At 38.5% G+C, this 16,298-nt stretch overlaps 1 protein-coding gene across 4 annotated transcripts in view; it reads right to left on the reverse strand.

Moving 5' to 3' along the window:
- The window catches only part of LOC306847021 (centrosomal protein of 112 kDa-like), a gene marked incomplete at its 3' end in the record, with an annotated part of 163,796 nt that overhangs the window by 61,664 nt on the left and 85,834 nt on the right, over positions 1-16,298 (reverse strand). For all 4 annotated transcript variants that reach the window (XM_079380756.1, XM_079380755.1, XM_079380753.1 and 1 more), the window contains one exon: positions 9,984-10,214. In XM_079380756.1, coding sequence (XP_079236882.1) covers positions 9,984-10,214 — 231 coding nt within the window. The remainder of the gene's footprint in view (positions 1-9,983; positions 10,215-16,298) is intronic.

Raw genomic sequence — 16,298 nt, forward strand, 5'->3', positions numbered from 1 at the left:
CACCAAATCCATCCACATGCCTGTCTGGTCTAAATCTGATTTTCTGCTATTAAGCTCCATTTCCCTCTCTCGATCTGCCACTCCGAGGTGATGGGGAGGTGTCTTTGATCATATTCTCCCACTGTTTTGCTCTCTGTAATCCATGACCAAAAATAATGGGATTTGGTGTATCTCCAAATGGCAGAGAAACCAGTTGACAGAAATTAATAAGTTTGCAGGGACAAAAAGTGAAGACAAACAATGACAACAACATCCCCAAAACGCCACCATCTTTCGTCAGGAGTGAAAGAGAGAGAGAAAATATGAATCATAATGTTAAACAGAGACTAAAAATGGTGGTGACACATTAACAAAAAATAAATAAAGTAAAAAGAGGTGACATCCAAACTTTGGGCAGAATGACAGCTGACAGGCACGCCGTGGGGGAGCTGGGTGTATTGATGTGTCTTTGAAGTGAGTGTGTGTTTACCGCATTCTAGAAGACAACAGCAGCCATGTTCTCGGGGCCTGATTCGCTCTAATACCTCCTGTCACTGCTCAATGGAAATCTTGTAACGATGCCACATCCTTCTTAGTCAACAGGTGCATTTCATTATGCAATGTGTACATGCAATAATCTTGACCGGTTTCCTGCCAGTTTCTTAACTGAGCGAAAGCTTTTATGTGCAACAGACTCATAGTATTTGTGCAAAGGCACTTTTGCTTTATCATTGTGCTGTTGCTCGACTGCGTTCATATTCTTAAGCAAACTGTCCCATTTGTTTCAATGTGACAATTTACGCTAAAATGTTTCAAGAAATGCACTTATGGTCTGGGTTGAATACAATTTAAAGGGGTCATGAACTGATAAACCAAAATTCCCTTGACAGTATAAGAGGTCATTGTACTATAAAAACATCCTGTAAGATTCAGAACTCAAAACTTTCTTGTTAGTTAAAAACGACAAGTTTAAAAGCTGCCAAAACGACAGCTTGTGGAATGTGCCACTCTAAGACGTAATAGTGTGACTAAACACCACCTCCACGGAAGATGATCAACGCCTGATTCTACATCGCTGCCTTTTAACCCCGCCCACCGATTTGCACATATAGTGTTTACGAGAGAGGCAAACGCGCAGGTCCATGCAGAAACCAAATGATGAAGATGGTTTTGAAGACAACAAGATGCTCTGCAGTGCCAAGTTGCAGAAAAACTGTCTTTGCATTGCCTCAGTAATGCAAAGACAGTGAAGGATGTAGCCTGTCAAACATACACAACTATTAGCCAATCACAGGAATGGGCTTTTACTTCTGAGTCTACAATCCGTCACGCATATTCAGACAGAGCGTTCTGATGAGGAGGGTCAAAAACAGGACATAAAATAGCATATTGCTTCTAAATTATTAGGCTTTTTGATGTAAAAATCTTGAAAACATTGTAGGTGGACCTCAGAGAACAGTACACAATAAAAAACAAAGACCGTTCATGATCCCTTTAAGCTAACAAGATAACACAGTGATGTCAGTGTGACAACATACAATCAACGCCCCATATATTTCCTTTGAAAGTGCATTTCTGTTTTTTCATACAAAATTATTTCCTGTGGTTACCAATAGCATCTGTGGTATTACGATTACCACAGAAAACAAATCAGACTCACCCTTTGGTTTGTTTGAGAGAATAATTTCAAACTTAAGGATTTACACTGAAACATTCCTTTGAATTAAACTATTAACGAAAGAGACAATAAGGCCAAAGTAATGACTGAAAACAGTCTGGATCATCTTGGCAGGCATTCTGGTATAGAGGACTTTCAGATATGGCACATCTTTGTAATACTAGCTAGCAGAGAAAGCTTATGGGTGGATGTTTGTGGATGGTAGGCAAACACTGTGTAAACAGAAGGCAGGTGAAACATTCTGACAACTTCCTCCTGGATCATTCACAAATACACTTCATATGTATTTACATTCTCTTCAGCTAGCGTAAAGCACGTGCTGCCTTTTCAAAGCAATTTATCTCACAGTACCACTACCTCTGTCTTGCACTTTTCTCTTGTTCTTTGTCACAGCGAGGAAACAAAAATAACCGCATCAGTTGTGTGCCGCACATCTTGTTACCATGGTGATCTCATGCATGTACAGAGACCATGTAGCTGGAAGCAGAGGTGGTGGCACTACAGAATTATACTTGAGTGAGAGAAAGAATATATCAATAAGAACACAAAAGTAGGGTCCGATGATTTCTGTGATGTGGAAAGCACGGATGGAATCACAGATGAAAAAACAGAATTTACTGTATAATGTGGAATGTCAGAGAATGTGGCAAAATTTGATTGAATAAACCAAAAGTAGGGTTGTATGCTTAATCAAATCACAATATTTTAATATTAAAGTACATGTGACGTTTGTGGTGTTTCCACATAATCTCCAGAACTGCTCTGAGTCACTTCACAGCATTTAACCATTTCATTTGACAAAACTATCATTAGATACACAGAGAAACTCAAGCACTTCACTACAACCTTCCAAAATAAAAGCTTGGTTTAACTTGAAGAAATTGTGACAGGAATATATTACTATTATACATTACATAGATTTTTTTTCAAAGTAATATTTATTTTAAAAAAATCACACAAAAAAAAATTCTCTGTTGTGCAGCCAAAAATAAAAGGAATTACTCAAATTTCATTTGATTAAATTTTAAAAGACTGAAAAATTTGTTCAAGTTTTATGCATTAATTAGATTACTACCATTATTGAATTAAACCATAAAACAACAAATCCAGAACAATTGATACAGAGTGTCTGAAAAATTCCATTAGGCACTATTATTATTAAAATATGAATACATTTGTATCGAATTGTTTCATAAATTCAATTGATTCGACATAATTTTTGATTATTACAAACAATGCAATTTAAATATTAAAACAAAATCCACAAAAATTAAAATGGAAAACACAACAATTGGGAAAGAATAAATAAATAAAACAAATTACAGGGCCCTAGAATAATTTTCTGGCTACTTTTTATTCCATATTATTTTATCAGTGAATAATGTCCAAATTTGGGACCACAAGACTATTGCATGACTTTAGAAGACTTGGAACATAGTGCCCAAGTCATAAGGACTACTTTTATCATACTGTTATGATGTATGCCTGTATTATATATATGTTTGTATTTATTTATTTCTAATTATTAATGCATTTATTTACTTATTTATTTATTTTATGGCTTGAAATACAACAAGTGCATTCCTCACCATTTGTCCTTTTGTGTTCCACTGAAGGAAAAAAGTCATATGGCTTTGGAATAATATGAAGGTGAGTAAAGGACGAGAATTTTCATTTTTGGCTGAACTATTGTGTTTGAATGCAGTTCTATTGTTTACACAACATGGCCATATTGGAGCAATCCATGAGAGGTGCCACAGGTCTATGCTTTGAGGCCGCTCTCATGTCAAATATATGCTAATGGTTTTGGTCTGACAGCTCCAGTCCATCAGGGTAAGTTAGGTTGGTGCCTTTTATCAGGGAAATCCCTTGAGCCTTTGGGGCAAACAGAAAACAGAAAAGGGAACCAGCCACATCCATTTCAGCACCTCCAGCTACAGCTGAAATGACCAATCCCTTTGATGTTAAACTCTGAAGTTGCATCACCTGAGAAACACTGATCACTCAAAAAGTGTGGAAATACTCAAGGAATGAGGTAAAACAATATGAATAAAGAATATATCTGTAAACAAAACAGAATTAGAAGGAACATGACAAGCTGTCATACTCATAAACGGAGCCAAATCCTCCTCCAAACTATTCCTGCTCATTTAGCGCTGGCAGATGAAACATGTTCAAGAGTACAAGCTAGAGCTACATGTATATCTCCATCCCTGCCTATCCTGACGGTATTAACAAGTGGGTTGATCCGATGGCTATGAGGGCATGTGGGAGAAGATGAATAGAGCCCAAAAAGAGTGATGAGTCCAAAGAAAGGCTGCTCTTTCAACAGGGATTCATTACACACACTGCTTTTTTAGGAAAACTGCCCCTCTTAGGGTGAATGCCCCTATGATACTATATAAACAGCCTTCATATGCCATTTTACTTTGGATGGGAATGCTAAAAGAAACTGAAATCTTCTTGTCCGGGCCGGTACATGAAATCTACAAGTTGGTGATTAGCCGTGGACATAATAATGTTGCTAAATATCTTATGATTTTCAGTGTTTTATTCAGGATTTTTTTGGCAGAAACAACCCAATGGCTGTTCTGGTGGAGAATGCACTAAGAATAAATCTGACCCACTGCACTTTATTTGTATGAATATATCTGTGTTTAGATGACTATAAGAATTCAGCAGGTGTGGAACAATTGCAAGCATTTCAATGCTTTAATAGTGCAATTGCTATGATGTACGCAACGCAAGTATTCTGTACCAGCAATGTTATAACTGCCGTAGACAAACAGCAAAGGAATTATGGAACCTGGCTCATTCTATAAAGAGCCTCATTTACATAGAAATGACGATGACATCGTCTTAATTTAATTAAATATGCATTTCACAGCATTATACCAGTGCATCTAGTGTTTGCGCTGACATAAAGTGGCTGTAGTGATTTTGTACCTGTATAATATAGATTTATTTACATTTTGCCTTTTTTTTGTTTTTAAAACTAGAAAATATGAGTTAATATTCACATATATGGCACGAGGTATTATAACAAAACACATTTGCTCTTTGGACCCAATAGAACTGTATGCAGTGATTAAAGAGGGATGCTGATCTAAAAATCAGCTTTGAACTTAATACGTTTTCGGACTGGCAGATTTTGTTGAGGAATCTGCAGAAAAAAAAAGAGAAGACATGAAAAGGCCTGAATCCGTAGGAATTCAGGACAGGAAGCCGTGATTTGTATAGCCGTTACTCCAAAGCTAAAGAAGAAGAAAGTACAAAGAACATCTGAGCATCAGAGGCACTGGCTGTGAGCTGCAGAGAGAAGTCAGGTTTATCTGGAGGAACAAGGCTCCCAGGGTTCTCTGTGCTGGATGGAGATTGGGTACTGGTGTCTGCACGCACACACACTCGCCACAGCCAGATAAACCTCTGTTGTTAACAGAGACTGGAATAAATTCACTTTCATCTTCCTTTCTTTTCGCTAAGCGTCTGACGTTGGAACAATCTAACACATGATCTTATCGGTTCTGATATTCTGTTTCTTATTATTTTATTCCACAAGCTCCCCTTCAAAAAGCCTGTGTCTTTCATGAAAACCCATTCATGGATTTAATGGATTTCTCTTTCCTTTTTCTCTGGGATCTGTCTTCAAACCCTGGCTGGCCATTTCAGGAGCGGCTGACTGCCGAGGACAGCGTTTCTTTCGCCATCAAAAGAATAAGAAATTTCATCTTAGAAACATGCCAAGTCACTACAAATCTAAAAGCCTAAAAACTTCCAAATGAAAACTGCTAAACTTTTCCCTCTGAAACAAACAAAAAAAAAGAAGCTCTGATGCAGTTGGGGAGAGATAACCTACCAGGCTAAAATGTGCAAATGTAATCATTAGCTGCATTTAAAGCATTCTGGCTAATAATCTGTGAAACCAGTAGGATTTATTTTAGGAACGTTTCTACTATCATGCAACAAGGAGAAACTAGTTTTTACATTTTCTGAAGAGAATGTCAGAGCATTTTTGCTTTCTTGTCTTCACAATGATAGGATGCAAAGGCGTTTTGCGTGGTTGCCTACTAGCCTTAACCAAAAGAGCCTAAACCTTCTATTTCTTTTTACCAGCTATCACATCAAAAAGCTATGCACTTCAAAAGGCAGGGGATTTATGGGATTTTTCTGTCCATCAGATAAAAATCATGTCTGATGAAAAAAAAGAGTCATTTAAGGAATCATTTATGTTTGTAGCACAAATGGTGTCAAAATGTAGTATAGGGTTAGAGGTTTGTTCAGATTTCTAACTGTAAATATGAGTAATTGTGAATGACTTTGAACACCACGGATGACTCATGTACTGGACTGCAATGATAATCTATGAAACAGTGGCAAAATGAGACGTATGTATATGTGTGTGAGTCAGATGTTTTGCTAATCCTCAGAGGATAAAACAGCTTTACTCTGGAGGAATGAGTCTAGTGTTGCACCTCTGGCCAGAGAGAGATCAGAGTTTACCTCCTTTACCTTGCACTATAATAGCCTGGTCACTCTCACAGGCCAGCGTTAACATCATCTGTCTCATTATGCCATATTTATCTACATCTGTATTAGTAATCATGACACTACTTACCTCAGAAGAGTCTTGCATTACACAGAATACATATGAGCATCCATTTGTTGTGTTTCTCTTTATGACTAATCTGCATCGCTCAGTGAGAAATGTCTTAAAGGGACAGTTCTCCCAAAAATGAAAATTGTCATCATTTACTCATCTTCAAGTTTCAAACCTGTATGGACTCTCTGCCTTTCATGAAACACAAAAGGAGATGTTTAACTGTCACTCCACTTATGTATTCCACTAAAGAATGTAAGTGGGTTTGGAAGAAGATTGTGAGTGCAAAAAACAACATTTTTGGGGGGTGAAATATCCCTGAATACCTCACACGTATGTTTTCTTGCTACATCTGAATGATAATTTGCAGAATAAATGATAATGTTCTCACCAACTTGAAGACTCAACACCATTATGTGGCAAATTCTGTCGGTTAATAACTGCTTCCTTTGAGACACAAGGTGCCTTCTTCAAAGGGCCAATATGGTCTTAGTACTGTATCTAAATTCTCCACTGGACAGCACTGACATCTTAAGTTATTTTTCTTCACTCACAACTTGACTGATTTTAAAAATGATATTTAAAAATGAATTTTTAAAAGTTAGCTAAACTGGAAATTTGAGATGTTGAAGAAGCATTGATGAAAGACTAAGGGGCTGTTCACAGTCAATGCGTCTTTGCGACTAAAACGCGAGATGCAGTGCTCAGGAATTGTTTTTAAACAAAATGCAGAGTAGAATGCCTCCTCCGCCATGTTGCCATCATATAAAACAGTGGGCAACTTGCTACTGTAAACAAAAACTTGCAATGCTTGCCCCGCCTCTGTGGTTTTCTGATTGGCCCACTATTTTGGAACTGACATTGATGAGCGGTCCTGCGCATGGAAATTCTTTTATCTTGACACAGCTTCTTAAAAATGCAGTGCTCATGTGCGAGACACTGCAAAACACAAGAGCGCAACGGTCATACACATCCGTCCAGTGCATGTTTACATAGAAAAACAATGGAAAAGTTGTGCATTGGAATGAAAAAAAAACGCAATTTGTGTGAACAGCCCCTAAGCAAGCTTGATTTTCTAAACTTAACAAGTCTTATTTTTCATCAAATGATGAATGTGTTAACTGAATAAAATGTAACAGTGTTAAAACATGATAACACATTAACTTTGGCAGCTCTAGTTTGAAGTGTGTCAATCATTCTCAGAGACAGACTTTGTTGAAGTCTCTACAGAGGAAGTTTACAGTCACAGGTCAGGATGAGTATCAGATGAGGGGTGGCAGAAACAGAGACTGATTTTGTAAACAAGCCTTACGTGTCAGCCTGAGAATGGAAAAGCGAGGCGGAATTCTCTTCAGATGGGATTTATGTGCAGCAATGTACTCACATATGGTTCCAAAATGTAGGCCCAGGATTTATGAAGAGGCCAAATGGTACGCTAATGTGCCGCAGATGTCCTGGGAGAGGGTGCAGTCAGCAGCGGTGCATGAGTTTAATGAAAACTAATCGCTTTGATGGGCCTAATCAGGATTACCCTCTGATCAATACCACCTTTAGCCGGTTCCTGGCCAACCTGTGCTGGATTACAGCCACTTTCCAGCCCTCGTTTCTGCGGCTGGAATCAAGAGCTTTAAAAACAGAAAGGATGCAGGATTTCCGGTATAGTCGCCCAAGTCTGCTTGCTCAACCTTGATGGAGCCGGGGCAAAGAGGGGCTAATGTGTTCTAAGCGATCTATTCCCTAAGCGCTGGAGTTCAAGCCAACACAGCCCATCAATGAACATGTGCGAAAGCGTTTGCGTATAGCAACACACGTGATTAGGTTGTGTATTCATACATCTGTTTATAAGTTTAACTTTATTTGTTGCATGCTCAACAGGTGCATGTGATTAATTAATTAATTTTTCTCCAGAAACAGAATCTGATCATATACAAGCATTTCTGGCTTTTGGAAACTGATTGTGGAAAGTGTGAAGTGTGATGTTAACACGGAGTAATTTACATAGACATATCAATCATACTGGAGAATCAGAGCAGTTCTATAAACACCTAAAAATAGTCCACGCTGTATATTCATAGTCTTCTGAAATAATTTTCTCAAAATCTACTTCTCTACCATCATTCTCACGTCTCAATATTTGAACTGAATGTGATTTGAGTCTGAAAAAACTCACTGATTTCATTCCATTGACTTCCATACATACACACGTGAATGCAGGAGAGCGGAAAGGCATCTTATGCAAAGTTGTTTTGCATTTTGCTGCGTATCAAAGTTCAAGTCGGTCAAATCTTCCATATCACGTGAAACCAAAACTGTGTGACCAACAGAAGATTTAAATTTAAAACTACAGTGCTGGAGGAAAGTGTAGTAGATTGTATGTTTTTACATTTTTGATGTATTCTTATTTGTTGTGAGTTGAATTTAAGTTTTTAAAAAGATGCATGACATCATATCACAACCGTAGAAATGTATAGACGCCACATTCGACCGCTACAGATACATTGACGCGTCCGCCCATCTTGGAACGGTCTATGTCGTCACTCACAATAACAAAGTTTCAATATGCAACTATATTGTGCAGCACCTGGTTGTAAAAATGCATAAAATGAAATTCCTGAATAAACTGGATAACCTTTCACAGGTAAGAATGTGTTGGTTTGTGTTTTTAATAGGTGTTAACTCAATATTACAGGTTTTTAAACTAAATTCCCTTTTAAATGCCTTGTTAGCTAAAGGCTTTGTCTTGTTTTATTGTGTTATTTTAGGAAAAGCATCTTCTGAAGATATAAATACATAAATGCGTGTAATGCATTTATATATATGTGTGTAACTACAGTTGCCGCGCAGTGCTCTTGAGTGTTCACAGACATTGCAATATGGGGGACGGTCTACGTATAGTGGCCCATAGAAACAGCCGCTAATAGGGCATCTACTTAAGGTATACATATCTATGGTTGCAGCATCCAAAGAAATTGTGCATGCTCAAAGTCTAGTGTGATCATAACATAGCAACATGCTAACATCAGGAACATGGGAAACGTAAATATTAATGCACAGGCACCACATTAGATGATCATGGCAATACTACAATCTACATGTTCATCATGTTGGAAAGGCCAAGATCCTTTAATTAACACATAACAGTAATTTGACAGATCCTATCTTTTCCAACTGATTTTCACAGGATTTGTTCTGCTATAAACATCTGATAATCCTGTGTATTATAGATAATGTAAAAAAAAAAATGAATTCGTAGTGCCAGAAAATAAATTATGCCTGTCCCACAATTCCTGTGACTTCCCTATTTTGTTGTAACCTCCAAATACAGCTTTCTACAATATGAACGTGTCATGACAAACGCTGGGAAGATTATCACCCAGACAGTCATTTTATTATGCAATGATATGCTTCCAGCCAAAAGCAATTTTACTGACTTCTATTCAAACAAACCCTGTTGACCAGTCCAAGATGGCGGCATGCATGTATTAATACTTTATAACCATTGTTAGTATCAATTACATAAGAGTAGTAGTTGAATTTTTGCATTAAGCGTAAGAGCAACCAAGTTGCTGTCTACAAATGGAGCTTCTTATTTAGACAGTAACTCAATAAGGTTTAGAATAAGGCTAATGATGACCAGCCTGTCACATTATACAAATCGTGCAGGTGGGTTGTGCGACCTGAAATGCAACCTAGAATGCCAAAAATACATTGCCTGCATTTCACACCAACCTTCTCTTGGGCCTGCTCTCTTTCAGCCTTGTGGGTTCTTTCCAGGTCCTGCCGCACTTTATCCATTTCGGCCCGCAGACGGTCCAGAGCTGCTTGCTGGTCCTGAGCGGCCCGCTGTCGCTCCTCCTCCCGCAGCACACCCAACTCCGTCAGCTGCTGTTTCCTCTGACTGTGGGCTGCCAACAGCTCCTTCCTCAGAGAATGCACCTGGGCCTCCAGATCAGAGATGGTCTGGTGAGAAACACAAACAACAAAACTTGTAAATACATTAAGATGCACACAAAGATGGAACAAATGATGTGTTTATGGAATACTGAATCTGGGAATTCAACACATTTAGGCTGTAAAACAGAAACAAATACAGTGAAAAAAAGATGGAAGAGTCCGGATAGAGCGAAACAAGCCAAGCAGGACGAGTGGAGCATTTGTGCCCATTCTAGCCAGGAAGAGGAAAACAGACACCACAGCCTCTGATCTCTGAGCCACAAGAGTTCAACATCAAAGCTCGGCATTCCACAAAGGTCAGCGGTTTGATTTAATGAGCAAAATTAGCGCAAATCAAAGGTCAGTTACCCATGGGGATGAGGTACCACTGCCATTTCTCATTTCAGGAAGATGAAAAACCTCATCGAGACCACTTACCAATGAGCTTTTGCATTAAAGTGAAAGAGAGTGAAAAAGAGTAGATGGATTACAAAAAAAGAGAAGGAATCAGAGGCATTACCGCAGGAATTAGCCCTTGACGGACCTGTCAGAGACCTCGTTCTGAGAGTCAAGAACCGTCTGACACACTAACCAAAGGTTGAAACTTGAGTACAAATGGACAGCGTTATGGAGAATAAGAACCGATACTCACTACTAGTAGTAGTAACAAGGCACAACGTATTTCTAAGCCAACAGACCCTTAACATAAAACTGCATTCACACTGCTCTTATTAATAGTTATAAGGTAGTTGTTAAGTTTATGTATAGGGTGGATTAAGGGATCTAAAATATGGTCATGCAGAATAAGGCATTAATATGTGCTTTATAAGTACTAATAAATAGGCAACACTAGTAATATGCATGCTAGTTAATAGTGAGAACTGGTCCATTCTCTTGGTAATTCTGAATAATCCAAGTAAAAAAAAATCTGCAGGAAATAGTGCCTCAACTGTATCCACTTGGATTTAATAAGACTGTGAAAAGTGGAGAGTGACTTTTTTTATTTAATACTGTTTTTCCCCACTGGTAACGTGAACGGAAAAATGTTGATGAAAGGTTATGAAACCAACATTCCTCTCTAATGAGAACTGAATAGGAACATTTATTAATGAAGTATCGAGAATCCAACTCTCATATTCTCTTTAAACACCATTTGACACTTTAAATCTTCAAAAAGATATGGTGTACGTCACCAGATAACAGCACAATTGATGCTAACAGCCATATGCACTCCAGCACACCAAGTCCATAATAATGATATCAAATAATCTGCGCTCCCAAAGCGTTTAACCCTAGCGCAGACGGTGGCGTGTGGTAGAGTCTGGCATGTTGGCAGTCCCTCGTCTGCTCCTCGCGCTCCCAAACATCCTTGGGAGGAGACTGCTAAGTGCATCACGTGGCATGTCTGTTGGAAAAGCATCTGAAGTTGTTTTGCGGCCACTTGGGGAATAGCAGCAAACTTCAAAGCCGTGTCACACAAACACCCAGATGCCAAGACTGCACGCGGGTCCAATATGGCCAGAGCAGCACAGCACCAGCCCACATGCTGCTGCAACGGCACAAAGCTATTAGATCTCGGCTCGGAGGAGCCTTTAATCTATAATTCCTTCTTAAACTGGACTCTGGGAAGAATTTTCTGATGCATCTTTGATGGGATTGGACGTGCTTTTATGAAAAGAAGCTCCGAAACTAGCACAGAAAATGAAAGGCAATAACCATTGAGAATGTCGCATCACGTATGATGTAACTTCAACAGTTCAACAAAAGAATTGAATTAAAAAGAAGTCAGAGAGAGAGAGGAATGTAGGACAAACTGTGATATATTCTGTTAATTTGTGAACATATTCATTAAGAACTAAGAGAAACAAAATGCAAAAATTAAAATATGCATACACTGGCCAAACACACACAAAACTTGCAGGACTTTAAATCTTCGGCAAATTGGACCTACAGCACTTCCTCAGTGGAATAGTACTTCTTTTCAGAATTTTTCCACTTCGCTTTTAAAAATAAAGATTCTATATTGGCATCTATGGTTTGAACCTTTAATACCCGTGGAATCTTTCAATTCCACAAAAGGTTCTTTATAGTGGAAAAGGTTCTTTAGATGTTCTTCACAATTACAAAAAAAAATGGTTCTTTTAAGAACCTTTCACTGAAAGATTTGTTGGGGAACCAAAAATGTTTTTTCAATGGCATTGCTGTGAAAACCACATTTTGAAACCTTTATTTTTTTTTTTAAGTTTTCTTGTCAGTCCCATGCCTTAAATGGTGCTTACACCGCATACAATTAGAAGACAGATCAGACAATTAGAAGTCATTCATTTTTAAAGAGACGCCAATGCCAGTGTGACTTCAGTGCAAAGATGTTTTTACAGTTTAGTGCAGTTTATGCAAATGAGCAGCTACATACAATGCGGTGAAAACCAATGGAGCACAGACAATGAAGCTCATGTGATCCACCTGATATAACTGGATGCAGCAGTTCAGTAGAATGGCTTCTCAAAACCAACAGTGACTTGGTGATTTAACCACTGTCAAAGTGAAATCATTTGCTAGTGCAATTGCTCAGGGAAAAAAGATGGGTACAGATAAGACAGAGTATGCTGGTCCCTGTTCTCTTATAGTGATTTCTGAGGTATTATATGTGTGGCATGCTCCTCAATTTGCATTTTCAAGGACTATGGCACCATTCTGGATGAAAGACGAACAGTGCGATCCAAATCTTCGGCTGAAACGCATTTGCATGTCTTTAAGAGTTCAACGTGAAGCCCAGTGAAAAGCGTCTGTGCGTGCTCTGCTTCAGTGATGTCTGGCCAGAGATTAAAACCCTTTTCATCATCGAGGGCCCATCTGGTGCTGAGAGCCAGTCTGCTGGAGCCCATCTTCTGTGACCCATCACAGCTGGATGGATGGACTCATGATGGTGCTGTTTTGTGTTTTCCAGAGTTGAAAAGAGCAGCTGAAATCAAGACAATGTCATTAGACGACTGCTTAAAACCAGCAGTGGTTTGGCAAACAGTCCATTATGTCAACCATATGCCCTGAAATGTGGAAAAAAAAGAACCTGAATGATGACTTTTGGATATGCAGCAAGGCTGAGTTGGATGAGCTTCCACTCTCGTACTAGAGAGATAATTGAAACAGTCATGGAATGTAAATTACCTGTCACAAGTCTGGACAACTCATTCTTCCACATTTCAGAATACTATGAAATAACACAAACGGGAGTATGGGAATTACGAAACCAAACCAAATCTTTTTAAAAAATGTGCTCTATTTGAGCTTCTGCAAAGCAGCCACCCTTTGCCTAGATTACAGCTCTGAGATTACTTGCGCGGCATGACAACCCAAACGGCTGAATCCAAACCTCCTGCTGGTGCAAGAGACAACGTGATCGCCGTCAACAAGCCTGTTGTTTTTGGCACATCAGAAAGCAGGCCTGATCTCCTATGCCATGTCCGCCTTAATTTTCTGTGTTCTAATCTCTTACTGGGGAATCAAGTTCTTTGAAAGTTTGACAGCATCATTAATTTGCCGATCAGAGCGATATGATGCTATACTCCACGGATTTCAGATGTTCTCCCATGCTGTTTGAACTCCATGTTACATTACTGAAAAAAACATGGAATTTGTCAAGACGAAATCGCAAGGAAACGTACTAGTGGATTTGAATGGCAGAATGAAGCATCTGCTGTTCATACAGTGTGTCTAAATTAAATTAAATGACTCTTTGTTTTGTAAGTGTCTGAGACATTCACATGTCTGGAGATCAAATCAAATGAAATATGCAGCAATTTTCAATCAGCAAAAACACAGTCTATTACCAGATATTACCTATACAATTATATATGCGTATGTTAGTTACACTTTAAATTAATTTGTTTAGCCTGACATATTTTCTCTAGTATTTTCAAATGTAAGTACAACGTAAAAATATGTAAGTGCATTATTTCAACTGACTAATGTAAGTATATAGTAGTAAATGACACCTAATATAAAGTGGGTCCCAACAAGGATTTACAGTCACTGCGATCTACAGTGACAACATGTCTAATAGCCATTTTTGTTGACTATCACTGAGTATCATGTGATCAGAGCTCATCTACAGACTGATGCTGACAGAGAAGTTGCTGTTGGTGATTTCCCCACGTTTCTGTGTATTGATAACAGTTCATCATGTTCATTATATGTTATCAGGATATCAATCCTTGTTAAAATAGAATTAAATACTTCTCCACTCTCAGTTTACTAATAACATTAGATCATCCAGCAGTAGCAACACTCACTAGAGACCAACAGTAGCTTACAGCGACCTGGCGACCCCCAGTGATAAAATCGCTGTGTGAACAAGACTTTATGCGTACAGGCTAATGAAAGTGAAAATAAGTGAAAGTGTAGATTCTGACCACTGTTTTTTTTTTTTCCATATAATATAGATAGCTATGAAGTGAACAAGCCCCCGACTGTTTTAAACGTGTGGAGTGGACATTAAAGCACATGTGGTCTCTAGAGTCTGCTGTGTATTGGTTTACTGTGCTGGCTCCAGGCAACTATATTTACTGCGAACCATCCTGATGTTCTGCTCTTTTCATCCTCAAACAGACTAAAGAAAACAGGAACCCTGAGGGCGGCAGAGTCCAAGAAAACTAATACACAGACTTCAGTCCAGAGACGAGGGGATTTGAACTCCCTCATCATATTCCTTCAGATCGATACAGCACTCCACAGCCATGCATGAGAGTAGGGGAAATGATAGGGCTAAATCTAACAGACCACTGAATGGAAATTGAATTTAAGACTTGTAGACAAACTTGAAGTCTCCACTGATGGTTGTAAAACCTGATGTGCTATGATTTCCAGCAACTAACAGGAAAACACACGCTGACTCCACGTAACATGGGCTACAAAATGAGGCATGACAAACCAATAATACTGAGCGAAAACAAGTCACCGCGACCTGGAACAAAAGCTCCCTGGGCTGTAAGAAAAGTACGAGCCATTTGCTCATCTTATACACTCATGATGTCCTGACCACATCAAGACATGAGTCTGAATAACTCATCTTCATTGTGTGTGAAAGATGTCCAATTCACAATGGCAGCTTTCCACAGTATGGATTCCAGGAAGAGACGTGAGCGACGTTAACCGTCACTGGATCTGTGACTGATGTGAGCACGTTTAAGGAATGTGAACCAATGTGACAAACATCTCACAATGAGGAAGAAGTAAAACCATAATTCTAAATAGAACTTTTAGTTGTCACTAAATGGATCATACAATGCAGTGTTCAACCAATCCAACACAGCCATACGGACTTAACCAGTGGTGTGAGTTTGGGGCAGTCTATTTTTTTGTAGACCTTTGCCATATGGGGTGACAACAGTCATTATTTAAGCACTTCCATTTGGTGAAACTTTACTTTTGAATCAAAATTCACAAAATTTTTAATGATAAAATGCATGGGAAAAGAAAAAATGTATGGAAAATAATTTTCCATATTGAGTTTTCACAGTTGAACTTCAAATTATGTATCGCAATATTTTGTGTTTTAGGATTAAAGGAAATCTTGTTAAACATCCTGGTAGAAAATTACCTGTACCTAAATTTAGCATAATTTCTGAGCTTGACGTTTTGATCTTGCGGTCACACTCTATTTTAAGGTCCAATTTTCGCTATTAACAAAGCATTAACTATGACTTTTGCCTCAATGAACTCCTAATTTCCTGCTTATTAATAGTTAGTAAGGTAGTTGTTAAGTTTAGGTATTGGGTAGGATTAGGGATGTAGAATATGGTCATGCAGAATATGTGCTTTATAAGCACTAATAAACAGCTAATGTGTTAATAATAGTGATGCTAAAAAGCAACTAGTTAACAGTGACAATTGGACCCTCCAATACTCCACTTTAGTATTAAAGTGTTACCAATCTTGGTGATCTTGTTTACTCGTGCCATTCATTTCAGTGGTCAGCACTAAATACATGTCCTGTACACAAAAAAAATGTCCTGTGGTCTGATCACTCAAATGACATTCAGAAACAGTCAGAAATGCATGTAATATTTTTGAGTTTTTTTAAGACCAGACAAGTGACCTGAGACAAGTGACACG

The sequence above is a fragment of the Barbus barbus genome (assembly GCF_936440315.1).
Source record: "Barbus barbus genome assembly, chromosome: 3".
Lineage (NCBI taxonomy): Eukaryota > Metazoa > Chordata > Actinopteri > Cypriniformes > Cyprinidae > Barbus > Barbus barbus.